The sequence below is a fragment of the Hypanus sabinus genome, unplaced genomic scaffold, assembly GCF_030144855.1.
Source record: "Hypanus sabinus isolate sHypSab1 unplaced genomic scaffold, sHypSab1.hap1 scaffold_547, whole genome shotgun sequence".
Classification (NCBI taxonomy): Eukaryota; Metazoa; Chordata; class Chondrichthyes; order Myliobatiformes; family Dasyatidae; genus Hypanus; species Hypanus sabinus.
This window is the reverse complement of record NW_026781408.1, coordinates 134,253-162,226: the sequence shown is the minus strand read 5'-3', so window position 1 is coordinate 162,226 and position 27,974 is coordinate 134,253. Positions and strand designations below refer to the sequence as shown.

Below are 27,974 nucleotides of genomic sequence, written 5' to 3'. Positions count from 1 at the left end.
GAGGTCTGGGAGAAATTCAGAGACCAGCAGAGGAGGACAAAGGGCTTAATTAGGAAAGGGAAACAAAGATCATGAGAGAAAGCTGGCAGGGAACATAAAAACTGACTGTAAATGTTTTTTATAGATAAGTGAAAAGAAAAAGATTGCTCAAGACAAAGGTAGGTCCTACACAGTCAGAAACAGTGAATTGATCATAGGGAACAAAGACATGGCAGACCAATTGAATAACTATTTTGGTTCTGTCTTCACTAAGGAGGACATAAATAATCTTCCAGAAATAGTAAGGGACCGAGGGTCCAGTGAGATGGAGGAACTGAGGGCAATACATGTTAGTAGGGAAGTGGTGTTAGGTAAATTGAAGGGATTAAAGGCAGATAAATCCCCAGGGCCAGATGGTCTGCATCCCAGAGTAGCCCAAGAAATAGTGGATGCATTAGTGATAATTTTTCAAAACTCCTTAGATTCTGGATTAGTTCCTGAGGATTGGAGGGTGGCTAACGTGACCTCACTTTTTTTTGAAAATGAGGGAGAGAGAATCTGGGGAATTATAGATTGGTTAGCCTGACATCGGTGATGGGGAAAATGCTAGAGTTGGTTGTGAAAGATGTGATAACAGCACATTTGGAAAGAGGTGAAATAATCGGACAATGTCAGCATGGATTTGTGAAAGGAAAATCATGTCTGGCGAATCTTATAGAATTTTTTGAGGATGTAACTAGTGGAATGAATAGGGGAGAAAAAGTGGATTTGGTATATTTGGATTTTCAAAAGGCTTTTGACAAGGTCCCACACAGGAGATTAGTGTGCAAACTTAAAGCACACAGTATTGGGGATATGTTATTGATGTGGATAGAGAATTGGTTGGCAAACAGGAAGCAAAGAGTGGGAATATACGGGACCTTTTCAGATTGGCAGGCAGTCACTAGTGGCGTACTGCAAGGCTCAGTGCTGGGACCCCAGTTGTTTACAATATATATTAATGATTTAGACGAGGGAATTAAATGCAGCATCTCCAAGTTTGCGGATGACACGAAGCTGGGCGGCAGTGTTAGCTGTGAGGATGCTAAGAGGATTCAGGGTGACTTGGATAGGTTAGGTGAGTAGGCAAATTCATGGCAGATGCAATTTCATGTGGATAAATGTGTGGTTATTCACTTTGGTTGCAAGAACAGGAAAACAGATTATTATCTGAATGACCGATTAAGAAAAGCGGAGGTGCAACAAGACCTGGGTGTCATTGTACACCAGTCATTGAAGGTGGGCATGCAGGTACAGCAGGTGGTGAAAAAGGCAAATGGTATGTTGGCATTTGTAGCAAGAGGATTCGAGTACAGGAGCAGGGAGGTTCTACTGCTGTTGTACAAGGCCCTGGTGAGGCCACAGCTGGAGTACTGTATGCAGTTTTGGTTCCCTAATCTGAGGGAAGACATTCTTGCCACAGAGGGAGTACAAAGAAGGTTCACCAGATTGATTCCTGGGGTGGCAGGACTTTCATATGAAGAAAGACTGGGTCGACTAGGCTTATACTCGCTGGAATTTAGAAGATTGAGGGGGGATCTTTTTGAAACGTGTAAAATTCTAAAGGGATTGGACAGGCTAGATGCAGGAAGATTGTTTCTGATGTTGGGCGAGTCCAGAACGAGGGGTCACAATTTAAGGATAAAGGGGAAGCCTTTTAGGACCAAGATGAGGAAAAGCTTCTTCACACAGGGAGAGGTGAATCTGTGGAATTCTCTGCTACAGGAAACAGTTGAGGCCAGTTCATTGGCTATATTTAAGAGGGAGTTAGATATGGCCCTTGTGGCTAAAGGGATCAGGGGTATGGAGAGAAAGCAGGTACAGGGTTCTGAGTTGGATGATGCATGATCATTCTGAATGACAGTGCAGGATCGAAGGGCCTAATGGCCTACTCCTGCACCTATGTTCTATGTTTCTATGTGTGGAAAATTAAAATCTCCCACAATTGCAACCTTATGCTTACTACAAATATCTGCTATCTCCTTACAAATTTGCTCTTCCAATTCTCGCTCCCAATTAGGTGGTTTATAATACACCCCTATAAGTGTTACTATACCTTTCCCATTCCTCAATTCCAGCCAAATAGGCTCCCTAAATAAGCCCTGTAATCTATTTTGTCAAAGCACTGCTGTAATATTTTCTCAGACAAGCATTGCAATACCTCCGCCTCTTGCCCTTCTGATTCTATCACACCAGAAGCAACAAAATCCAGGAATATTTAGTTGCCAGTCACACCCCTCCTGCAACCATGTTTCACTAATAGATACAACATCATATTTCCAGTTATCAATCCATACTCTAAGCTCATCCACCTTTCTTACAATGCTCCAAGCATTAAAACAGATGCATTCAAGAAACTTTCCACCTCGTCCTCTCTGTTTATCACTAATGGTACAAACAACTTTATTATCTCTTTTTTTTTTCCTTCTCCCCTACATCTTCGGTCTGAGCGCTCCTACATCAGGGAGGAAGTTCAAATCAGCTCTGTGTTAAAAGTTTAGCCATCACAGTGACTGAAGGCAGCTGCAGGTTCATGAGGGACTGTTACCGTCAGATTCTGCAGTTCTTGCGGCTGCTCATCGCACCCAGGACTGAACTCTGGTCAGTGAGCATTGGAGGAGTCTGTTCTGCTGATGTTAGGCTTAATCTAGACTGGTGTTTAATATTGTGGATCTGTGAAAGATAAATCAGTTCTGTATCAAATCCCGTGTCTCAGATATTTACTGTCTAGAGACACTCACAATGTACACTAGAAAGGCCACTCAGCCCATCTGGTTCCTGCCCATGTTTCTGTTCCGTATCAAAATCAAAATCTCTCCCTGTCGTTCCCCTCTCACTCTCCCTGAGATGACAGGTTGCAACTAGTCACCACTCCGTGGGATAGGAGATTTCCCGTGAATTTCATGGAAACATATAAATGCACAACTCATTACAGATGCTTTGTCCCACATTGTTGTGCTGACCATGTATCTTACTCTAGAAACTGCTTAGAATTACCCTGCCACACAGCCACCTATTTTCCTAAGCTCCATGTAACTATCTGAGAGTCTCTTAAAAGACCCTATTGCATCCGCCTCTACCACTGTCGCTGGCGGTGCATTCCACACACACGCCACTCTTTGCTTAAAAAAACTTAGCTCTGACATCTCCTCTGTACCTACTTCCAAGCAGCTTAAACCTATTCCCCCTCGTGTGAGCTGTTTCAGCCCTGGGGGAAAAGCCTCTAGCTATCCACAAGACCAATGCCTCTCATCATCTTTTACACCTGCATGATTTTCTCCAGGGTGAATAAGATGATGAGCTCACTGTGGTTTTGTGTCTCTCTCTCCCTCTCCCCCTGCCCCTCCCTCTCCTCTGACGTCACAGTCCCAACTCACTCAGGCTCTTAAAGCGACACTCACAGTAAGCGAACCTGAGGTCTCGGAACACAATGCACCTCTAAAGTCTGACAGCAGACTAGCGAGTGAATCTTCGATGGTGCAGAGTCAGAAACCGAAGAGTTGCCAGCCTGAGTCAGGGCTTTGGGGCTCCAGAGAGAGATGGGGTCTAGAGTTTACCAGGAGGAGCAGGAATCAGATCAGCAGGATGTGGCTACAAAAGAAAAATCAGAAACATTTGGAAACTGGTTGGCCGAAAAAAAGGTGGTTAATTTCAGGCAGCAAATGTGGAGAGGAATAAAAAGACATCGTTTAGGGAGAGCCCCTTCAGCATGCCAAGCCTGTGTACTCCGCTGCTTAGTTCCTCTCTGAATTGCAGAGTTCCTCCAGTGTTTTGTGTATGTGCATCTCTGTATTTCCAGCAACTGCAGAATCTCCTGTGTTTTATAACTGCATTTTACTTTGGCATTAGATACACGTTGATATTGAGTATATTGTTTATGGGAGCCGCTTTCTGCGTTAAAACAGCTGCAGAATTTTTCTATACACACGATAAAAAAAAAAATGAGGTATGGACATTGAACCGGTGCTTGCAGAAATGGTTAATGGCACCATGATTACCCATAGGGCCATGCGTTAAGAATTTTGCCAGCGCTGAAGCGCCGATGAAATGCGCAGGCGTCAGGCTGAGGACGTCCCCGATGCACGCAGTACACAGAAGGCCTTGAAAATGTCGGGTGCAGGTAAGAGCGATTCTCTGTGTTTTTATCTTAAACACCGACTTCGGGACAATTCCTGTGAAATCCAGAGACCGTGGCCAACAATCTCAGGGCTGTCCTGCTCTTGTCCCTCTCTCTCAGCACCACGATCCATACACGGACCCCGGGGAGCTTCCGGCTGCTAAGTGAATGGGAACTGATGGATCTCTCAGACAGAGCTGAGCTCCAGCTACCTAAATGCAAGGATTAGGAACTCAGAGAAAGGGAACAAAATCTTTTACATCACCAGTTGAGAAAATCACCTTTGTTCTACCTCCAATCACTAACAAGAGAAAACCTGCAGATGCTGGAAATCCAAGCAACACACACAAAATGCTGGAGGAACTCAGCATTAGTACTCTTTTCCATAGATTCTGCCTGGCCTGCTGAGCTCCTCCAGTATTTTGTGTGTGCTGCTTCCTCTACCTCCTCTTGCTCTGGACTTTTCTACTGGTGAAAACATGTTTTGACCCATTCTCCCTGGGTACGTAATGATATCAAACACCTTTGCCCTGGGCAACAAGTAGCTTTCACATCACAAATGTGCCAGACTCCAGTGAGATAGACTGCTGCCCTTCCCTTCATATTCATTGGCATTGCCATCACTGAGTTCACCACTGTCAGTCTTTGTCTGATGTGTGTATTGTGGCAATGCAAACGTTGCTGGAGAATTGTGGCGATGCAAATGTTGCGGGAAAATTGGGGGAGGCTTCAGGGGCATATAGAAACTGAGTTCACCACTATCAGTCACTGCGGGGGAGGGTTCAGGGGAAATATTTATGTCGAATACAGAAACTGGTGATACTTGTGTGTATTCTGGTGTTGCAAAAGTTGCTGGAAAATTTGCAAGTGGGAAGAAGTGGAGTGATATTTGGAAATCTGCCTTTTTAAAGCGTAACTTAGCAAGCAAACCACATATGGACAATATGCCAAAACTTTGGTGAGAAAATCCTTCAATTCCCATTACAGGCCAGCTACATAGGTTGTGTGAGAGTGCAGATGAACTGGATCGAATCCAGAGGAGATCAAAGTTCCTATTGACCGTGATTTGCTCGCTGTGAAAATGAATACCTCTCTATAAAAAATGCACAGTGCAAGATTTATGTACACGCTGGTTATTACAAATTAGAGGGGGTATTGAAGATGGGGAGACCTGTAGTGTCCCTGATGCCCTCACTTACAAGAAGTGCATCCAGCTGCAGCTTTTAACCCTGCACTTCAAGGAGTTGGAACTTGAACTACATATGGAAATTGATGGACATTCCAGATACCAGCACTCTGCCCAGTCAGGAGATGATTACTCTGTTCAACTTGGGTTGAACGTCACTGTAACAGTGTGATACCAAATCAAATCTTGGCAACTCAAGTAATCTCATCTGAAATGTTGTCCTACACCCATTGATGGATTTTGTAAATCTTTTACAGGTTAAAAACGGGAAGGAATTTGTCTCCAGGAATCTCACACACGACACGCCAGTTTTGTTGTCTCTTTCTAGATATTTAAGAAGTGGAGCAAGGGATTCAATCGACCATCCTTCTTGCTCAGACTGTGCGAAGGGATTCACTCGGTCATCTGACCAACCAGCAAGCCCGTCATTTTACACAGGAGAAAGGCCATTCACCTGCTTAGGAATGGATTCACTCAGTCATTTCAACTGAAGGTATATCAGCAAGTTCACACAGGGCAAGGCCATTCATCTGTTGTGTGTGTGAGAAAGGATTCTGTCGGGCATCCCACCTGTGGACACACCAGTCAGATCACACTGGGCAGAGGCTGGTCATCTGCTGAATTTAAGGGAAGGGATTCTCTCGGTCATCTGTCCTAATGGCACACCAGCGTGTTCACACCAAGGGGCGGTCATTCACCTGCACAGTCTGCAGGAAGGGATTCACTCAGTCATCCAAACTACAGAGACATCAGCGAGTTCACACTGGGGAGAAGCTGTTCACCTGCTCAGTCTGTGGAAAGGAATTCACTCGGTCATCCAACCTACAGAGTCATCAGAGAGTTCACACTGGGGAGAAGCCATTCACCTGCTCTGACTGTGGGAAGAGTTTCACTCGGTCATCCCAACTACTGGTACACCAGTCAGTTCACACTGGGGAGAAGCCGTTCACCTGCTCAGACTGTGGGAAAGGATTTACTCAGTCATCCAACCTACTGGTACATCAGCGAGTTCACACTGGGGAGAAGCCATACACCTGCTCAGTCTGTGGGAAGGGATTCACTCAGTCATCCAACCTACAGTGTCATCAGAGAGTTCACACTGGGCAAAAGCCATTCACCTGCTCAGTCTGTGGGAAGGGATTCACTCGGTCATCCAACCTACAGAGTCATCAGAGAGTTCACACTGGGGAGAAGCCATTCACCTTCTCAGTCTGTGGGAAGGGATTCACTCTGTTATCCAACCTACAGAGTCATCAGCGAGTTCACACTGGAGAGAGGCCGTTCACCTGCTCAGAATGTGGGAAAGGATTCACTCGGTCATCCCAACTGCTGGTACACCAGTCAGCTCACACTGAGGAGAAGCCGTTCACCTGCTCAGACTGTGGGAAGGGATTCTCTCAGTCATCCAACCTACAGAGTCATCAGAGAGTTCACACTGGGGAAAAGCCATTCACCTGCTCAGTCTGTGGGAAGGGATTCGCTCAGTCATCCAACCTACAGAGTCATCAGAGAGTTCACACTGGGGAGAAGCCATTCACCTGCTCAGTCTGTGGGAAGGGATTCGCTCAGTCATCCAACCTACAGAGTCATCAGAGAGTTCACACTAGAGAGAAGCCATTCACCTGCCCAGTCTGTGGGAAGAGATTCACTGATCCATCCATCCTACAGAGTCATCAGAGAGTTCACACTGGGGAGAAGCCGTTCACCTGCTCAGACTGTGGGAAGAGTTTCACTCGGTCATCCCAACTACTGGCACACCAGCAATTTCACACTGGGGAGAAGCCATATACCTGTTCAGTCTGTGGGAAGGGATTCACTCAGTCATCCAACCTACTGGTCCACCAGCGAGTTCACACTGGGGAGAGGCCATTCACCTGCTCAGTCTGTGGGAAGGGATTCACTCAGTCATCCAACCTACTGGTCCACCAGCGAGTTCACACCGGGGAGAAGCCGTTCACCTGCTCATTCTGTGGGAAGGGATTCACTCGGTCATCAAACCTACTGGCACACCAGTCAGTTCACAATGGGAAGTAGCCATTGTTATGAATCCCTGGGTTTCCTTTGCTGTGGACTGTCATTTTAAGAGAGAGAGATTAAGAAGGTGAATCAGTCTGACTTGCAGCTTGTTTACATCGCTCGCAGCTTGTTTAGTTTTAACCGAGAACACAGACACTCAGAGTCAGACGGAGACGAAGGAGGGAAAATGGAAGGATCGAAACCAGGGAACTAGTGGCCAAGAGTCACTGTTTAGAAGTTTCCTATGCCCACAAGGGTGGGTTAATTATTGATCCATGTACATTGAATGTGTGTTTGTCACCTTGTTTGATCCATAGGAGTGGATCTGATTTGGGATGTCCTGTGGAAACCACTTATGTGTTAACCCTTGCCTGGCTGTGATGTGGTAGTTCACTTGAAGATGATACACCTTGTGACAAGTCACTTTTGGTGATAATTTGTATGTGGATTTGGAGCGATGACGGATAAAATCTACAGCGACTGTTCTCTTGTTTTACCACCGTGGAACCTGAGGAATTTGACATATTTGCCTTCTCTCACCATTTACCCTGGATTACAAATCTCTCTCCCTCATCGCCTATTCTGTGGTTGAACTGAACTTTCATACTTTAGCATCTCAAGACTGCAAGCCTTGTTTCCCCTGAGCTCAATAGTTTGGGAGTTATACTTATACACATTTATAAACTTAACACTGTTAACTTCTGTTTATCTTGTTTAAGTTGCAATATTACAAGTAGATTCCAATAAAGACAGATTTAACATCAAAACCAAACTCCAGATGTAATCTATTGCTGCTGGCTTGTTTCTAAAGCATTATGGTTCGTAACAAATTTGGGGCCTGCGTCTGGGATATGAACAAATTTGCGAGCTATTGATCGAAGAATTATCATTTGATTGGGGAAATCCCTTTTGATTTATTTGTTGTGGAAATCACCAGCAATGGACATTTATAAATTTCTAGAAGCGCCAACCCCTAAGGGATTAGGAAAAGCCAAAAAGAATGAATTGCTGACTGATGCTAATGGATGAATCTTAAGCAGGTAAGGGGCTGTGAAGGACAAGGGCAAGCACACAAATGGGAGAGAAGGTAAAGGTAAAACAATAGGGGTTTTATTATAAAATATAGGCATCCACCCCATTTTTCAGAGACTGGGATCCCTGGTTCAACCGGTAATGACGTGCATTTCAATGTGCTCACCTCCCAGTCCTCGATTCTCCAAATGAAATTGTTATCACATTTGATCTTTCTTCATATGATGACCTAACCATTTCAGGGATCAGTCTGTTGAAACTTCATTGCACTCTCTATAACAAATACTCTCTAACCACTTTGTTAATCCTCTGTGCAAAAACTGTTCATCTTCTGCAGCCCCGTGTTGCCCCAACCATTCAGCTCCCAACCCTGTCATTGGCCCCACTTGCAGGTCAACAGTGTGCCGGTGTTTCCCCCCCAATATGAATCCCTATGCTCGCCACCACCGTGGGCTCAGACATTTTCACAGATTTCCACCGGGACAAACATCTTGTCCGCCCCCTCTCACACGATCTATTTCCTTTCAATAAAATCCCTCCTCTCCTTCCCCAGGGAGCTGGCATCAAACCGACGGGCCGAGCGGTCTCCTCCTACCTCTCGGTGACACATCAGACTCCGGCCGCAGGTGACGCTTCACAAACGCCCCAACTTCTCTTGGAGGGAAATGGAAATAAATCAAAAAACGGACATTTACTCCACTGTGATGTGGAGTTTGAGGCCGGAGCGGGAGGCGAACTCAGCAGGGGTAACGCCCTCTGGACTTGTCCAACTCTGCGACTGGTGGTAACAAGTGATTGACATCGCTTTGCACCAATGGGAATAGTGCAGCCCCTGAATCCTCTGTTGATAGCGGTGGGGGAGGGCTGGTCATGTGATTATTAGCCCAGCTATTAAAATGATAAAGCCCGAGCTCACCAGCGCATGGATGACGTAAGACGCTGTGCACGTAAGGGCAGATCCCGGTGTGGGAAGCCCATGCGTGACGTCAGGTTCGAGGGGGGTCTGTGCGACGTCACCTGTGGGGATGCGCTCGCATTTAAATGCACCTTAATGTGCGTTTCTTATGATTTCAGAGGGACAACAACATTAATCATGGGTTTCATTACAGAATCCACTGTTGTGAGATGTAAAGTCACTTGTTATGTGTCTGGCTGGGCCGTGTTGTTTTGGGGGCTATTGATCGATTAATTATCTATTTGATTGGGCATATCCCTTTTGATTTATTTGTGTGTGGAAATCAGCAGCAGTGGATATTGATAAATTTCTGTAGGTTGGATGACTGAGTGAATCCCTTCCCACGTACTTCCTCATCCAGGTCATCCACTCTTGGTCGTCCTGGAATCATTCTTTGAAACTTCTCCGGACCCACTCCAATACGAACACATCTTTTGCTCAGATAACAAGTCGTAAGTACAGGTCGGAATCTGCTCACAATACACCAACAGTGATCTGCCCAATGCGTTATAAAGCTATAGTATCGCATCCCTGCTCTTCTAATGCTAACATTGCAGTTGTCATCTTTAATCAACTCAATTTGCAAGCAAACCTTTAGGGCCTCTTGCTCAAGGACTCACAAGCACTTATGAACCTCTAATTTTTTCCAAGTTTCTCCCATTTATTTTTTTTCTACGCCCAATTACTTCTACCAAATGTACATGACTTGCATACACTGTATTTCAACTGCTACTTTGCTGGCATTCTCCAGGCCTATCGAAGTCCTTCTGCAGACTCCCGCTTTGCTCTAAACTATCTGTCCCGTACCTATCTTTGTATCAACTGCAATGTTCGTCACCAAGGTATCAATTCCGTCATCCATATCATTCAGATTTAACATGAAACGATGCGGTCTCAATACTGACCCCTACAGAACAGCATTAGTTACCGACAGCAAAACAGAATTGCCCACATTATTCTGACACTTTCTCCCTTGTCAGCACAAGTTTCTTCCCTGTAATTCCATGAGCTGTGATCCTGTTAAGCAGCCTCACGTGCAGCACCTTAGAAACATAGAAAACCTGCGGCACGTTACAGGCCCTTTGGCTCACAAAGCGATGCCGAACATGTCCTTGCTCTAGAAATGCCAAGGGTTACCTACAGTTCTCTATTTTTCTAAGCTCCGTGTACCTATCCAGGAGTCTCTTAAAAGACCCTATCGTGTCCGCCTCCACCACCATTGCCGGCAGCCCATTCCAAACACTTACCACTCTCTATGTAAAAAAAACATACCCCTGACATCTCCTCCGTACCTACTTCCAAGCATCTTCAAACTATGCCCTCTCGTGCTAGCACTTTCAGCCCTGGGAAAAAGCCTCTAACTATCCACACGATCAATGTCTCTCATTTTCATGGACACCTTTATCAGGACACCTCTTATCCTCCATCACTCCAAGGAGAAAAGACTGAGTTCACTCAACCTATCCCTATCCAAACAACATCCTCGTAAATCTCCTCAGCACCCTTTCCATGGCTTCCACATCCTTCCTGTAATTTGGCGACCAGGACTGAGCACAGTACTCCAAGTGGGGTCTGACCAAAGTCCTATATAGCTGCAACATTACATCTCGGCTTTTAAACTCAAGCCTGCGGATGATTAAGGCCAACGCACAGTATGGCTTCTTAACCACAGAGTCAACCTACATAGCAGCTTTGAGTGTCCTGTGGACTCCGTCCCCAAGATCCCTCTGTTCCTCCACACTGCCAAGAGGCTTACAATTATTACTATATTCTATCATATTTGACCGAAGCAAATGAACCACATCACACTTCTTTGGGTTGAAGTCCATTTGCCGCTTCTCAGCCCAGGTTTGCAGACTATCAATATCCCCCTGCAACCTAACCCAACCTTTGTGTCATCAGCAAATTTACTAACCCGTACCTCCACTTCCTCATCCAGGTCATTTATTAAAGTCACGAAGGGTAGGGGTCCCAGAACCGATCCCTGAGGCAGACCACTGGTCACCGACCTCCATGCAGAATATGACCAGTATACAACCACTCTTTGTCTTCTGTGAGCAAGCCAGTTCTGGATGCACAAAGCAATGTGCCCTTGGATCCCATGCCTCCTTACTTTCTCAATAAGCCTTGCATGGGGTACCTTGTTGAAGATCATCTGAAAATCCAAGCAAACAACATACACTGCCTCTGCTTTATCTACCTTGCCTGTTATTTCCGCAAAGTATTCCAAGAGATTTGTCAGTCAAGATTTCCTTGAAGGAATCCGGCTGACTTTGGCCTACTTCATCATGTTTCCCCAATTACAGTACCCAAAAAACACACTCTTAGTACACTCTAACATCTTCCTGACCACTAAGGTCAGACTGTCCAATAATAATAACTGTCCAACAATAATAACTGTCCAATAATTTTCCTCTTAAATTGTGGAGTGACATTTGCAAATTTCTGGTCCACCAGAACCGTTCCAAAATCTAGTGATTTGTGATAGATCATTACTCATCACTTGAAGAGAAAACTAAGGGGGAACTTCTTCATTCAGAGGCGGGGAGAGTGTGCCCCGAGCTGCCAGAGCAAGTGGCAGGGACGATTGTAATCTTTTAGAGAAGTTTGGATGAGAAGCATATGGAGGGCGATGGTCTAGGTGGAATTTGTTGGAACTCGGAAGATTAATGCTTTAGCACGGACTAGACTGGCCGAATGGCATTTTCCTGTGTTGTAGTGTTTTATGACTCTAATGCCTTCACAATCTCTTCAGCCACCTCTTTCTGAACTCTGCGGTGTCTTATCTACCTTCAGGCCTTTCCGCTTCAAAAACCCCTTCTCTCCTTAGTAAAAGCATGTATCCTCACTTCTGCCCCAGGTACTGCTGAATGTTTGGCTTTTATGTAATAAATTTAATGACACAACTGTAGTGGGTGACTTCACTCTGCAGGAGGATTGGGAAAGTCAGATTGGCGTGAGATCGCAAAAGAGGAGATGTATTGAATGCTAACGAAATGGCTTTTTAGAGCAGCTGATGGTTGAGCCTACTCGGGGAACTGCTATCTTACATTGGGTGTTGTGTAATAACCCAGATCTTATTAGGCAGGTTAATGTAAAGGAACCATTAGAAGGCAGTGATCATAATATGATTGAAGTCCTACTGCAATTTGTGAGGGAGAAGCACAGGTCAGATGCATTGTATCGCAGGGGAATGACAGGGAATTTCAGAGGCATGAGAGAGGTGATTCCTCAGGTGGATGCTGGTGGAGATGACGCCAGAGCAGAAATGGCTGACGTTTCTGGGATTAGTTCATAATGTACAGGATAGATATGTCCCACAGACGTAGTACTGACAAAGGAAGTGAAAGACTGTACAAAAGCATATAAGGTAGCAAAAGTGAGTAGTAGGTTGGATAACTGGGTAGCTTTTAACATCCAACAGCAGGCAAATTTAAAATAAAAGCTATAAGGGGAAAGGTGAAATAAGACAGCAAACTATACAATAATATCAACCAGTTATAAAATATACGAAAGGGAGGCGAGAGTTGATATTGGACCACTGGAAAATGATGCTCATGGGGTACAAATGGGGAAGAGATGGTAGATGAACTTGATAGGTACTTTGCATCCGTCTTGTCTGTGGAAGACACCACCAGTGTGCCAGAGATCCATGAGTGTCAGGGAACAGGAGTGAGTGCCATTGCTATTACAAAGGAAAACGTTTGAGGCAAACTCAGGTTCTTAAAGTGGATAAGTCACCTGGACCAGATGGACTACATCCCAGAGTCCTGAGAGAGGTTGCTGGAGAGATTACAGATGCATTGGTCATGACACGTCAAGAATCACTTGATTCTGGCATGGTCCCGGAGGACAGGAAGATTGCACATGTCAATCCACTCTTTGAGAAGGGAGGAAGGCAAAGTAAAGCAAATTATAGTCCAGTTAGCCTAACCTCAGTGGCTGGGAAAGTGTGGAGTCATGATAACAGATGAGGTTCTGGGGTACTAGGAGACTAATGATATAATGACAAAGCCAGCATAGGTTCTGTACAGGGAAATCTTGCCTGACAAGTCTTCGAGGAAGTCATAAGCAGGATGGACAAACGAGAGGCAGTGGATATCATTTACTTGGATTTTCAGAAAGCATCTGATAAGGTGTCACACATGAAACTGCTTAACAGGATAAAAATCCGAAGTAATACTGGCATGGATAGAGGAATGGCTGACAGCCAAGAGGCAGCGAGTGGGAATAAAAGGGGCCTTTTCTGGTTGGCCAGCAGTGATTAGTGGTCTTCAGGGGTCAGTATTCGGACCGGAACTTCTTACATAGTTTGTCAATGACTTGGATAATGGAACTGATGGGGTTGTGTGGCTCAGACTGTGGGAAGAGATTCACCACATCATCTCACCTAGTGACTCACCAGTCAGTTCACACTGCAGAGAGGGATTTCACCTGCTCTGTCTGTGGGAAGGGATTTGCTCAGTCATCTAACCTACAGAGACACCAGCAAGTTCACACTGGGGAGAAGCTGTTCACCTGCTCAGACTGTGGGGATGGATTCACTCGATCATTCAACTTATAGGGACACCAGTGAGTTCACAGTGGGGAGAGGCTGTTCACCTATTCAGACTGTGGGAAGGGATTCACACAGTTAGGTAGCCTACAAGTACACCAGTTAGTTCACACTGGGGACCGGCCGTTCACCTGTTCAGACTGTGGGAAGGGATTCACCACATCATCTCACCTAGTGACTCACCAGTCAGTTTACACTGCAGAGAGGGATTTCACCTGCTCAGATTGTGAGAAGGGATTCACTCAGTTATCTGATCTACTGGCACACCAGTGAGTTCCACTGGGGAGAGGCCGTCGACCTCTGAATGTGGGAAGGCATTCACACGATTATCTCGTCTATTAAAACACCAGCAAGTTCACACCGGTTAGATGATGATCGTCTACTCAGACTTTGCGAAGAGATTCTCTCAACCGTCTTCACGAATGCTGCATCATTGTGTTCCACTGGGGAGAGGCCGTTCACCTGCTGTGAATATGGGAAGGGATTCACTCAATAATCTAACCTTGTAACACACGACTGGGTTCACATTGGGGAGAAAGATCCAATAAGCTGCAAGCTGGATATTAGTCCATCCCCATTGCTGAATGCAATTTCAAGAGTGACTGGGGGAGCCTAGTACAAAAGGGCATGACTCAAGGTTTGCAGGGCGCCCATGCAGAACAGAGATGTGGAGAATTTTTTTTAGTCAGAGGGTGGTGAATCTGTGGCATTTTTTTGACACGGGCAGCAGTGGAGGCCAAGTCATTGGGTGTGTTTAAGGCAGAGATTGATAGGTATCTGAGTAGTCAGGACATCAAAGGTTATGGTGAGAAGGTGGGGGAATGGGACTAAAGGGCAGATTGGATCAGCTCATGATGAAATGGTGGAGCAGACTCGAAGGGCCAAATGGCCGATTCTGCTCCTGTGTCTTGTGGTCGTTTTTTTTCTCATGTGCGTTATTCTTCTTCCTCCTTCTGTCCAAGGAAGTGTTAATCCCGGTGGGTTTGAGTGTAAATAGTCTTTTCTAAACTTGTCATTTCTGTTCTTACTTATCTTTGTAAATTTTATGATCGTAATGGGACTAAGATATTTTCATTTAAAAAAGTCAATGTCGGTAATGATGGAAGTGTTTATTGCCTTTGTTGTATTTGTTGATTATTGAGCTCTGTTCCGCAGTTTTTTAAAGCCTTGAAATAAATTTTGTCACAGGTTTTCTCAATATTGCACTACTTTCTGTTGTCTTTGCTTGTTGATTTCCCAGATACGTGGGTATCAAGAGTCCCAAAGAAGGGTATTGGCCCGAAATGTTGATTCCCATCCACAGATGCTGCCTGACCTGCTGAGCTTCTCCAGCACTTTGTGTGAATTTCTCTCGATTTCTTGCACCTGCAAGTCCCCTTGTTTCCCAGATATTTATATGTTTAGTGAAATAACAAGCTGGTCGTGGGGTTGTGTGACTCTGTTGGTGAAATATTAAATAAAATCATTAGATAAGAGGTGGCATAGCGTTGGGCAGTGTAGAATCTGTGGGTAGTATTAAGGAACAGCAAATGTACAAAACATTCCTGATGGGAATTTTATAGTGACCCCAAAACAGTAGTAAATATGTGGTCCACAAATTACAATGAGAGATGGAAAATGAGTGCCAAACGGGCAATGTTACAATAGTCATGGGGATTGTCATGCAGGTGATTAGGAAAATCAGGATGGTGTTGGTTGGAAGAGGAGGAATTCCTAGAATGCCGACAAGATGCTTTTTAGAGCAGCTCGTGATTGAGCCCACTTGGGGATCAGCTATTCTGGATTGGGTGTAGTAATGAACCGGAATTAATTAGGTCACTTGAGTCCAAAGAACACTCAGGGGCAAGTGTTCTTAATCTGATCAAATTCACCCCGATATTAGAGAAGGAGAAACTAAAGTCGATGTGGAATAAAGAGAATTAGAGAGGCATGAGAGAAAAATTGACAAAATTGATTTAAAAAGAACATGAAACAGAGCAACAATGGCTGGAATTTCTAGAAGCAATTCAGAAGTCACAGAGTGGAAGTGGTATTCTAAAGGTAAGGTGACAAAACCGTGGCTGATAAGAGAAACCGAAGACAACATATAAAACAAAGAGAGGGCACAGAACAAAAATTACTATAAGTTGGAGGATTGGGAAGCTTTTAAAAGCAAACAGAATGCAACTAAAATCATTAAGAAGGAAAAGATGGAATACTTAGGTGAGCTAGCCAGTAATATTAAAGAGGATGCTATTTTTTCTTCAGGCATATATAGTGTAAAAGAGAGACAGAAGCGAATATCAAACCAATGGAAAATGATGCTGGAGAGGTATTAATGGGGTGAGGGTGAAAGATGATGGCTGATGAACTGAATAAGTATCGTACATCACTCTTATCTGTAGAAGACACTGGCAGGAATATGGAAGTCCCAGATATCAGTGGTCAGAATGTGTAAAGTTACGTTACTCGGGGGTATGTAGAAGGAAAGGTGGGCAGTATTTTTTTTACTGGAAGGAGAAACCGATATTCATGCCTTCATGTTGGAGATCTGCAGGTGGAATATGATGTGTTTCTCTTCAACCCTGAGGCTGTCAAGTTGAACATCTCCAGCCATTGCAATTCTGCCATCATCCCTGCTAGTGTCCCCTTCCAATCAACTTTGGTAAGCTCTTCTCTCGTGCCTCCGTAGTTCCCCTCGCCCTACTAATAAAGATGCATCTTGTTGTACCTTTCCCCTCTCAAAGTGCAGGGTGAATTGCAACATGTTACGATCACAATGTCCACATGGTTCCTTTACCATAAGCACCCTAATCAAATTTGGTTCTTTGGACAACACCCATTCCAGAATTAACTTTTTTCAAGAGGGCACAATTACAAGCTATTCTAAAAGCACCTCATTAGTATTTTCCAAATTCCCTCTCTTGAGATCAAGGACCAACCTAATTTTCATAATCTAGCTCCACCCATCCCACTGATGGACGATTCATCTCACTCTCATTGGTGGGGAGATGCTCAGCATCCTCACCAGGATTACCAGCCTCCGGGACAGATACTTTTCCCAACCAGTAATGCTGATAAATATCTCTACCCTCTAACCCACCCTTCCACAACACCAAACACCTCTACTTTATCATTTCCTGTCTGTCATCTTATATGCAGGCATCCTATGCCGAGCGTCACTTTATGAACATACAATCAATCCGTGCACAGTATATAAGCTGTGGATATATGTTGTTACTATTGTGTTTTTGTGTTGTATTGGAGCCGGAGTAATAATTATTTCGACCTCGTTTACACATGCCTGCTGGAAATGGAATTAAACAACTCTGAATCTTGAATAAATATTTCAGCAGGCTGCAGCGTTACATTTCTGTCTCTCAGTGTTATTGCGGCAGAGCGCCACCTGGTGACAATGGAGTCCACAAATCGGGGGGGGGGGGGTCCTGTTATTGTGGCAAATCACCACCAAGTGGTAGTGTTGTCCACAAAAGGGAGAGGTTTACAGCGATTGTCAAGTGGACTGGAAGCCAACTGCAAGTGGATGAAGTGCCAGACCTGCCCGAGAACACTTTCCTCACCACGAGTCAGGTTCCCAAACAGTCCTTCCATTTGAGGCAACTTTTCAGCATCGTGACTGTTGGGGTCATCTACTGTTTCCAGTTTTCCAGGTGTGGCCTCCTCGACATCAGTGAGACCCGATGTAGTCTCTGCATTCTGCACTCTGTCCCGATGAGATTCTGCAGATTTTGGAGATGCAGAGTCACATAAACAAAATGTTGGAGGAAGTCAGGAGGTCCGGTAGCTTCTATAGAGGGGATAGAGCAAAGCAGAGATTTCCTGCCGAGACCCTTCATCAGGACTGGAAGTGCGGAGAAGCCGGAATAAGATGGTGTGGGGAGTGGAAAGAGTCCAAGCTGGTAGGTGATAGGTGAAGCCAGATAAGAGTGAAGGTGAGTGGGTGGGGGAGGTGGGAGATGAAGTGAGACGCTGTGAGGTGGTTGGTGGAAAATGCAAAGGACTGAAAAGGAGGAATCTGATAGGAGAGGAGAGCCGACAATGGGGAAGAAAGTAAAGGGGAACCAGAGGGAGACGATCCGCCGTGGAGAAGAGAGAAGTGAGGAGACATAATGGAAGAGACTGGCGTGTGGGTTGATGAAATGAAAAGGTGGAGATAGAAGTTAAAGATATCGATGCTCATGCTACCCGGAAGTAATATGAGGTGTTGCTCCTCCAACCTGAGAGTGCACTCATCGTGTTAGTTAAACAATGAAACGGAAGGGAGAGTGGATTAATAATTTTCCCCTGGGATCCCTATTAAATCAATCCTCTCTCACCTTAAACCAGTCCTCTCTGTTTGTTGATTCCACAAAAGTGGGGTAAAGGAAAAAAAGAAACATAGAAAACCTACAGCATAATACAGGCCCTTCGGCCCACAAAGTTGTGCTGAGCATGTCCCGACATTAGAATTTACGAGGGTTACCCATAGCCCTCTATTTTTCTAAGTTCCATGTACCTATCCAGTAGTCTCTTAAAAGACCCTATCGTAGCCGCCTCCACCACCATTGCCGGCAGCCCATTCCACACACCCACCACTCTTGAGTATAAAACTTACCCCTGACATCTCCTCTGTACCTGCTCCCAAGCACATTAAACCCGTGGCAGCCATTGTAGCCCTGAGGAAAAGCCGCTGACTATCTACAAGATCAATGCCTCTCATCATCTTGTACACCTCTATCAGGTCACCTCTTATCCTCAGTCGCTCCAAGGAGAAAAGGCCGAATTCTCTCAACTGCGCACTTTCTCCGTTTCTGTGCACTTATAGTTTGGAACACCTGCATAATGTCGGCCTCATTAGTAAGTCTTCGGAATCTGTTGAATTTATAACAATGCTAGTGTACAGCAGAGAGTCAACTCAGGCCTGCTAAACCCTACCACTGATTCTGTTCCACGACTCTCCTTTTAAATCCTCCCCTGTTGTTCCCCTCTCGTTCTCCCTGCGAAATGGGTTGCAGTCACCACTTTCTGGGGGAAGAGGTTCCCCTTGAGTTATCTGCAGACTGAAGAAGACGAGCTGACTGCAGTTCTCTCCAACATGTTCTTCGCCCCTCTCATCTCTGGACTGATGAAGAATGACTTTGCTAGTTAACCTCCTTATTCACGACTCATTTCCGTATTATGGGTCATTTTCCCTGCTTCTAAAATTTGTTGAAAACACCCCTGTCCTTTAAAGACTGAAAGCAGAATGGGGAACCACCTGTCGGATGTTCAACGAAGCAGGGTCAGAAACCCGAGGGAAGTCTACACAGGGCAGACAGTGGGGCTTTGGATTCTGAACGTATGATGAGAAGGGAAGCAGCAGCGGGGCGTGGCAACGAATGACAGAGTAGCAACATTTGGAAGCTGATTGACAGAGAATATAATTTGGTTGTCTGACTGATGGCACAAACAATGACTGTGGTGAGGTGCTCCACTGGTTGAGGAACATGTATGTGTTGGGAATGGTTTAATCTGCTGGGGGAGTTGATCGTGTTTGGTTATCCCGTAATATTATAGCTGGATGGTTATTATGGATTGTCCTATCTGAAATAATGTATTGATTATCATATAATATGTAAGATTTTGACACTAAAACTGTATCGGGCTTGAATTTATGGTACCTTTGTGAAGTGATGGGCATTCATGAGTTTGTATTTTAAAGCAAGATTTTGGTGAATGATATTTGCCATTTGTTTGTACCTTTGTGAGTAATCAGATTGAGTTAAACTGCTGCAGGATCCTGGAGTGCGTTGGGTTGTGTCTGCTTTCTCTGGCATTTTCTGCACTAACTGCCTCGTTTGTTAATATTTCATGTATTTTTTGATGTTTTCCCCCTTTTGTCAAGCGTCCTTTATTTCTGCAAGGAACCCCTTTGTTTTTTGGGGAGAGTCACCAACTCTCACTCCGGTGCTCAAGGCTTCCTTGTCACCATCTAGTCTACTCAGATCGTTGGGATGTCTCGCATGGAGGGTCATACTCATTCCACTGGTTAATGTTTTCTTCCAGAGTGATGATTTATTGTTCTGAGTTGGCCTCACATGTACGTGTTCTGGTCTGTATCTCTTATCACGATTGCATATACACACATGGAGTGCTGAATCCTGTTCATTTTTGATGAAAATATATACTTAAAAGTTTTATCTGTTTTTCTTGTTGTTTTTTATTGAAGTTCATCGTCAAAGAAACATTTCCAGAAGTTGTATTTCAGACATTGTAGATATATATCATATAATCATATATGTCACAAATCTCAGCATTGAATATATCTGAGGTATACACTTATAGAAAAGAGTGAAAGAAAAAAAAACAAGCAAAACGAAAAGAAACTATGTACAAGCAGGGAGTGATTTTTTTTAACAACATATTAAATGATTTTTCAGAATAAAATCGGGCCTATGAGGCATTATGTAGTTAAACCATTTTTCCCAGTATGAAGCAAATTGTTCCAGATTATGATTATCTTCTCCATTTTGTAAATGTCCATTGTAATTTCCATCCATGCATTTAACCTTGGGCTCTCCTGTGATAACCATTTCCTAGTAACAGTCTTTTTACCAGCCGCCAACCATATATTCATTAAATATTTATATTTTTGCAACCATTCTTGAGGTATATATCCAAAATATATGGTCTTACTCCCCAAAGGTATTTCACATTTAAAGATGTCATGTCGGGCATTGTGTATCCCCCTCCAATAGTCTATGATAACAGGGCAGTCACAAAAAATATAATAATGATTTGCATTTCGATTTCCACAGTTTCTCTAGCAAACCGCGAGGTTACTATCATAATGGGATACCTAAGAGGGTGTAATAAAATATCTTATCAAGTTTTTCCGTCCGAACTCCCTCCATTTCTGTGAACTGGTACACTTCCATTGATACCTCCATATTGTTGTCCATTCTTCCTCACATATAATTATCCCTCCTTCCTTCCCCCATTTTGTTTTAATGTATGAAATCAAATGTATTTTAAGATTTGACAAATCCTTATTCATGCTTGAAATAATTCTACTACCGCTATCTGAATTATATGCTTTTCTAAACAGCTCTAACATGCACGTACTTGCCTTGGTTACAATTTTAAGCATCCTATTAACATACTGTCGCATCTATATATACTGATAAAAATCTTGTTTTTCTAAATGTTTCTCTTTCAGCATTTCAAAGCTGAACAGTGTTCCTTCTTTCATTATGTTGCAAAGAACTGTTATTCCATTAGCTGTCCAGTCCTTAAATCTAGCATCCAATTTATTTGGTGTAAAATCCGAGTCATATGCACACCATTTAAGAATTGCAGTATCTCCCTCGAGATTATATTCTTTTATAGTAGTTTTCCATATTTTAAGAGTCAATTTCACCCATGGATTATTAATAGTATTTATGTACCTTTGCAAGTTATTATCAGCCAAAACTTCTTGTATGGGGATGGGAAGTACCTGCTCCTCAATGTTTTTCCATTGAGCGTCATATGATGGGTTGCTCCAGCATATCACAGCTCTCAACTGTGCTGCAAAATAATAACCTCTAAGAGAAGTTAGGCCACATCCACCCTTTTTCCTTTGCTAATTGCGAAGTTTTGAGATGAACTCTAGGCCTTTTACCTTGCCAAATATACCTTGATAACATCTTGTTCCTTTCATTGAATTGATTTTGATTAATCTCTATTGGTAGGGGCTGAAAGAGCTATAACAGTCTGGGCAGTGTATTCATTATAATAGACTCACTCCTTGAACTGAAACTAAAAGAAAGGAATCAGGTTCCATCTTGCTATATATTCCTTAATGTTTTTTTTTATATAAAGGCTGATAATTACATTCTGATAATGTTGCCTAATCTTTTGGCATAATGATGCCCAAATATTTGAAAGACCCTGTTTGCCATGCCCGGGGTTATCTACTTTCAATTTCTCTTGCTGGGCTGTAGTAATATGAAAGTAATTGGGTTTTATCTATGTTGATCTTTTATCCTGATAATTGACCATATTGTTCAAAGGATTGCATCAATCAGGTAAAGAGATCAAAATATCATCCACGTAACAAGCCGATTTATGCTCTGTCCCTTTACTAGTAATTCCCCATTTTGTCTCATGTATTGAGATAATGGTTCCAGATATAACGCGAGGAGTAGTGCTGACCATTCACAACCCTGTCTTGTGACCCTTTCTAGGGTAAGACTATTTGATTAAATATCCATTGATTTTAATCCTAGCAGTAGGGTTGTCATATAGTGCCTGTATAGTTTTAATAATTGTTATGGAAACCAAATCTATGTAAAACTCTGTAAAGAAATTTCCAATTAACCGAATCAAATGCCTTTTCAGCGTCCACGCTTATCACTATTGCTTTGATTTTACTTTTTTGTATATATGATCCATAATGTGAAGTATTGTGCAAACACGAGGAAATCTGCAGATGCTGGAAATTCAAACACACACACAATGCTGGTGGAACACAGCAGGCCAGGCAGCATCTATAGGGAGAAGCACTGTCAATGTCTCTGGCTGAGACCCTTCGTCAGAACTAACAGAAAGGAAAGATACTAAGAGATTTGAAAGCAGGTGGGGGAGGGGGAAATGCGAAATGATAGGAGAGGACCGGAGCGGGTGGAGTGAAGCTGAAAGCTGGAAAGGTGATTGGCAAAAGTGATACAGAGCTGGAGAAGGGAAAGGATCATGGGACAGGAGGCCTAGGGAGGAAGAAAGGTGGAGGGTAGCACCAGAGGGAGATAGAGAACAGGTGGCATGATGGGCAACTCAGTATGTCAGGGATGGGGTAAGAAGGGGAGGAGGGGCATTAACGGAAGTTAGAGAAGTCAATATTCATGCCTTTCTTTCTCCCTTATCACTATTGCTTTGATTTTTTTTTGTATATGAATTTGTATACAAGTTCCCTCTCTTCAGCAAGAGTCATTCCTTTGCCGCCCGGCTGGCAGTTTCCGCAGCCGCAACCCCCGCATTTTGGCTCGCATGCTGCACCAATACTATCCATTTCCGATTTCCACGCTCGATTTCCATAGCGGTTTTCTAGAACACGAAAGATGACATCTGCAGTTTTATAAGTTTTGAGGCGAAGGTCTCTTCTGACTTTGTGGTCAAGACTGTCCAGCAGTTGAATCTTTTTCACCTCTCTTGCACCGGTCGGCTCTCCCTGCCTCTGGAGTGCTTCCCAGTCCTTTCTCCACCTGTGAAAATCACGTCTGCTGCCAGGAAACTTGGGAAGGGCCGTCGGTTTCAGTCTGATGGCTGGCGTGGGAAAATTAGAGGAAAAGCCCAACGCCGTTGGTGTTAGTATTTCAGCATCCTCCTTTCTCCTTCCTTCCTTTTTCAGGACTACAGTTTATTGCTCTTGCTGTCCCAGCTCAAAGCTCACAGATTTCTGTTTCCTGGTCCTCCAGTTTCCGAGTCAAACAGTTTTGTCAAGCAGTATTTTCACTGCTCCCTTTGCACATGTGCAGCTTCCACACTCGAACGGGACTGAATACCCGAAGGTTTTAACCGGATTCCATTCAATGACCAAACAACTTTCCTTCTTTTCCATTTTTTATTTTTATTTTCACAAGTGTGGCATTTCATAGTTCTTAGTTATTAGTCAGTAGTCATAAATAATCAGTCATGTCAGTCATTAGTCTAGTCAAGGATAGTCATAAGGCAGTGGCAGTAGCAGTAGCATCAGCATTAGGATTAGGTGAAAAACTGGCTGCCTCTCGGACTTCGGAGACAATTTTGGACGTGCACCTCCGTTTCTCTACTGGACCGTTATGATTCCAAACTGGGTGAACTCTCTCGAAGGTTCGCAAGCACTTCTTAAGCCTTGCGCCATTTTCAAGAAGTGCCTGCATGCGATGATCCCGATGGCGGAGTTAAACCAAACGCAGTGACAGCAGTGTTCTTTTCCCTGAAACAGTATCAACAATTATTTAAAGTTCGGCATCTTACCGCGGGTTGTGACGCTGCTCTCGGACTGCCACTGTGACGCTGCTCTCGGACTGCCACTGTGACGCTGCGGGGTCCGCCCAAATGTTCTGGGCAGAAACCGCCCTCAGGCAGAAGGTTCCGTCCTCTCTGCGAGTGAATTCTTGCTCTTCCTTGATACCTTCCTGAAACTCAAATTTGACTTGACAATCATGCACATTTGGTGGAGATGGCCGAGAGAATCTCTTCCCAAAGACTGAGCAGGTGATCGGCCTCTACCCAGTGTGAACTCGCTGGTGTCTCAGTAGATTAGATGACAGCGTGAATCCCTTCCCACAGTCTGAGCAGGTGAACGGCCGCTCCCCAGTGTGAACTGACTGGTGTGCCAATAGTTTGGACGACTGTGTGAATCCCTTCCCACAGACTGAGCAGGTGAATGGCCGCTCCCCAGTGTGAACTCGCTGGTGGTTTTGTAGATCAGATGACTGAGTGAATCCCCTCCCACATTCTGAGCAGGTGAATGGCTTTTCCCCAGTGTGAACTCGCTGGTGTCTCTGTAAGGTGGATGAATGACTGAATCCTTTCCCACAATCTGAGCAGGTGAATGGCCTCTCCCCAGTGTGAACTCGTTGGTGACTGTGTAGGGTGGATGAATGACTGAATCCCTTCCCACAGTCTGAGCAGATGAACGGCCTCTCCCCAGTGTGAACTCGCTGGTGTTTTTGTAGATCAGATGACTGACTGAATCCCTTCCCACATTCTGAGCAGGTGAACGGCCACACCCCTGTGTGTACTCGCTGGTGTGCCTTTAGTGTGGATGAGCAAGTGAATCCCTTCCCACAGTCTGAGCAGGTGAATGGCCTCTCCCCAGTGTGAACTCGCTGATGTACCTTCAGTTTAGATGAGCAAGTGAATCCCTTCCCACAGTCTGAGCAGGCGAACAGCCGCTGCCCGGTGTGAACTCGCTGGTGAGCCATTAGATCAGATGACCGAGTGAATCCTTCCCCACAAATTCAGCAGATGACCAGCCTCTGCCCCGTGTGAACTGACTGGTGTGTCCACAGGTGGGAAGACCGACTGAACCCCTTCCCACTCACAGAATAGATGAATGGACTTCCCCAGTGTGTAGCTTCAGTTGAGATTACCGAGTGAATCCATTCCCACAGTCTGAGCAGGTGAATGGTCTCTCCCGTGTAAAATGATGGACGTGTCAATTGATCAGATGACCGAGTGAATCCCTCCGCAAAGTCTGAGCAGGAAGGATGGCTGATTGAATCTCTTGCTCCTTAAATATCTAGACAGAGACAGCACAACTGGTGTGTTGAGTTTGAATTCCCATAGACAAATTCCTGGTCGATTTTAACCTGTGAAAAGATTTAAAAATCCATCAGTGGTGAAGGACAACATTTGAGATGAGATCACTTGAGTTGCCAAGGTGTGATCCAATATCACACTGTTACAGTGAAGCTCAACACAAGTTGGAGAGAGAAATCACCTTCTAACTGGGCACAGTACTGGTATCTGGAACGACCCTCAAACTCTCTGATGGTCTATAAGAGTGGGACACTTATGCCATCTCCAATCTGTGACTTGGCTCTGTTTGACTCTGTCCATTTGAATTAGTCCCTCTTCCCACTGAGCTGAAAGGGTGTCTGGCCCCACGGTAAATAAACCCTCTCACGTAAATAGCCTTTGTTGACGTGCAGCTGGGGTTTCCCTTTATGTAATGTTAATATAAAGTGCCACAGTTTCAATGCCATGTCAATATCTCCTGACCTGGCTGGTGGCATAGTGGCATCAATGCCAGACTTCAGGATGAAAGGTCCCGAGTTCGAATCCAGCCGGCTCCCCTGCACGCATTCCATCCGTGCTGGGTTTCGAGCTGGTGATCTCTTTGGAATCTCACCCGGCAGAAGTTTCCCCTCATGTTCCCCTGAATGTTTCACCTTTCACCCTTAACCCATGGCCTCTGGTTATAGTCACACCCCATCTCAGTGGTAAAAGCCAGCTTGCTTTTACCCTATCTCTAACCCTCATAATTGTAGTATACCTCCATCAAATCTCCCCTCAATCTTCCACATTCCAAGGAATGAAGTCCTGGCCTGTTCAATCTCTCCTTATAACCCAAGTCCTCCAGATCTGGCAACATCCTTGTGATGACAAGGAAGGGGTGAGGGAGAATTGAGAGTGAGGGAGAGAGGGAGCAAGAAGGGAGGGCTGGAGTAATCTCGGGATTACTGACTGTGCCACGCGGCAGTGACAGTAGTAATGGAATGAGGTGGAGGATAAATGCGTGGCTGAGGGATTGGAGCAGGGGGCAGGGATTCAAGTTTCTTGATCATTGGGACCTCTTTTGGGGCAGGAGTAATCTGTACAAAAATGACGGGTTACACTTGAAACCTAGGGGGATTAATATCCTGGCGGGAGATCTGTGAAGGCTACTGGGGAGACTTTAAACTAGAATGGTTGGGGGATGGGAATCAAATTGAAGAGACTAGGAGAGAAGTGGTTAGTTCACAAATAGAGAAAGCTTGTAGACAGTGTGAGGAAATCTAGGAATAATGGTGCATATTTCCCTGAAGGTGGAATCTCATGTGGTGAAGAAAGCTTTTGGTATGCTGGCCTTTATAAATCAGAGCATTGAGTATTGGAGTTGGGATGTGATGTTAAAATTGTAGAAGGCATTAGCGAGGCCAGATTTTGGAGTTTTGTATACAGTTCTGGTCACGAAATTATAGGAAAGATGTCAATAGAGTACAGAGGAGATTTACCAGAATGTTACCTGGGTTTCAGCACCCAAGTTACAGAGAAAGGTTGAACAAGTTAGGTCTTCATTATTTGGAGCATAGAAGGTTGTGGGGGGACTTGATAGAGGTATTTAAAATTATGAGGGGATAGACAGAGTTGACGTGGACAGGTTTTTTCCATTGAGAGTAGGGGAGATTCAAATAAGAGGACATGAGTTGAGAGTTAAGGGGCAAAAGATTAGGGGGCAACACGAGGGGTAACTTCTTTACTCAGAGAGTGGTAACTGTGTGGAACGAGCTTCCAGTGGAAGTGGTAGAGACAGGTTTGATTTTGTCATTTAAAAAAAAATTGTATAGGTATATGTACAGGAAAGGAATGGAGGGTTATGGGGTGAGTGCAGGTAAGTGGAATGAGGTGAGAGTAAGCGTTCGGCACAGGCTAGAAGGGCCGAGACGGCCTGTTTCCATGCTGTAATTGTTATATGGTTTTACCGCGTACGATTCTGGTCTCCATATCCGACAGCGGGGAGCTTTAACACATACCGGAACCAACTGCAGCTCAACCCCAGCTGATGCGGGTGTTTCTCCTGTTCAGGTGGCGGTGAGGAAGGGGTTAATCTCGGGTTTGTGTAAATCCAGGGCCGGTTGCAAGTGGCAAAGGGCCGGGACCGAGCCGGACAGCTGGAGGCTCCGGGCTCTCCAGTCTTACATCCCTGGTTTTAGTTTTGCACTGTGTCGGGATCGCGGGATCAGTTTGTTGTGGTTCCCCAAGCTGGGAGGGTGGACGTGGGTGAAGGGGGCCTGTCTATGTGTCGGTGTGGGATGAATAGTCAGAAGGGTGTGGGGCCACTGGCGGGACGGAGGGTGGTTGGGGTACTGTGAGTGATATGACGTGGGTGGATGGGCAAGGGGTAAATTACGTTGTCAACGAGGGTGGATCTGGTCCAATGAATCAGACAGCTCAGCTCGCATGTCCTTTCAGGAGGCCACAATTCTCTCATCATCTTAATCACTGACTAATCTCCCTGTTAACATTGAGTTTGTTACAGAGCCCCAGAGCCTGGGAATGGCTGGGTGGTAGGAATCAGAGGGTGATGGTGAGAGACTGTTTCTTAGACTCGAGTTCCATGCTTAGTGACGTTCCCTGGGGTTACACCCATTGCTACTTGTCATCTATGTCAATAATTTGGTTGAGAAAGTACAGGGTATGGGTAGAGAGATTGCAGCAAGTTCAAACAATTACTGTTTTTGAAAGACAGTCAGTATAAACACTCCCCTCTCTTTCCCTCTCCCCACTCAGAACTGACCAAAAGCTGCATCAGAGGATGTAAGATCTTGAACTGAGTGACCACTGTGAGGGAATGGGAGTGGTTTCAAAGGGCTGGGCTGCTGGAAGCACATTACCAGACCGGGACTGA

General features: G+C 44.7%; 2 protein-coding genes across 16 annotated transcripts in view; one reads left to right on the top strand and one right to left on the bottom strand.

Moving 5' to 3' along the window:
* LOC132389357 (gastrula zinc finger protein XlCGF26.1-like) overlaps positions 1–27,974 on the bottom strand; it is a 58,818-nt gene that overhangs the window by 21,078 nt on the left and 9,766 nt on the right. Inside the window, exons 2-3 of one of the 2 annotated variants that reach the window (XM_059961871.1) lie at positions 24,089–25,173; positions 20,497–20,500 (exon numbers count right to left, since the gene is read on the bottom strand). In XM_059961871.1, coding sequence (XP_059817854.1) covers positions 20,497–20,500; positions 24,089–24,786 — 702 coding nt within the window. In that variant the 5' untranslated portion in view covers positions 24,787–25,173. Of the gene's footprint in view, positions 1–20,496; positions 20,501–24,088; positions 25,174–27,974 lie in introns of those variants that run through there. The other variant, XR_009510507.1, reaches the window with a different exon arrangement.
* LOC132389355 (zinc finger protein 229-like) overlaps positions 1–27,974 on the top strand; it is a 45,899-nt gene that overhangs the window by 14,191 nt on the left and 3,734 nt on the right. For 2 of the 14 annotated variants that reach the window (XR_009510497.1, XR_009510496.1), the window contains exons 3-4: positions 4,023–4,138; positions 8,923–9,776. The exons of 1 other annotated variant lie outside the window; for it this stretch is intronic. Coding sequence is in view for 3 of the 13 variants with exons in the window: in XM_059961869.1 (XP_059817852.1) it covers positions 5,979–7,355 (1,377 nt within the window). In the remaining 10 variants the exon portion in view is untranslated. Of the gene's footprint in view, positions 1–4,022; positions 4,139–4,255; positions 4,944–5,578; positions 8,427–8,922; positions 9,777–15,119; positions 17,794–27,974 lie in introns of those variants that run through there. 11 more of the 14 variants (XM_059961869.1, XM_059961868.1, XR_009510502.1 and 8 more) reach the window with 9 other exon arrangements.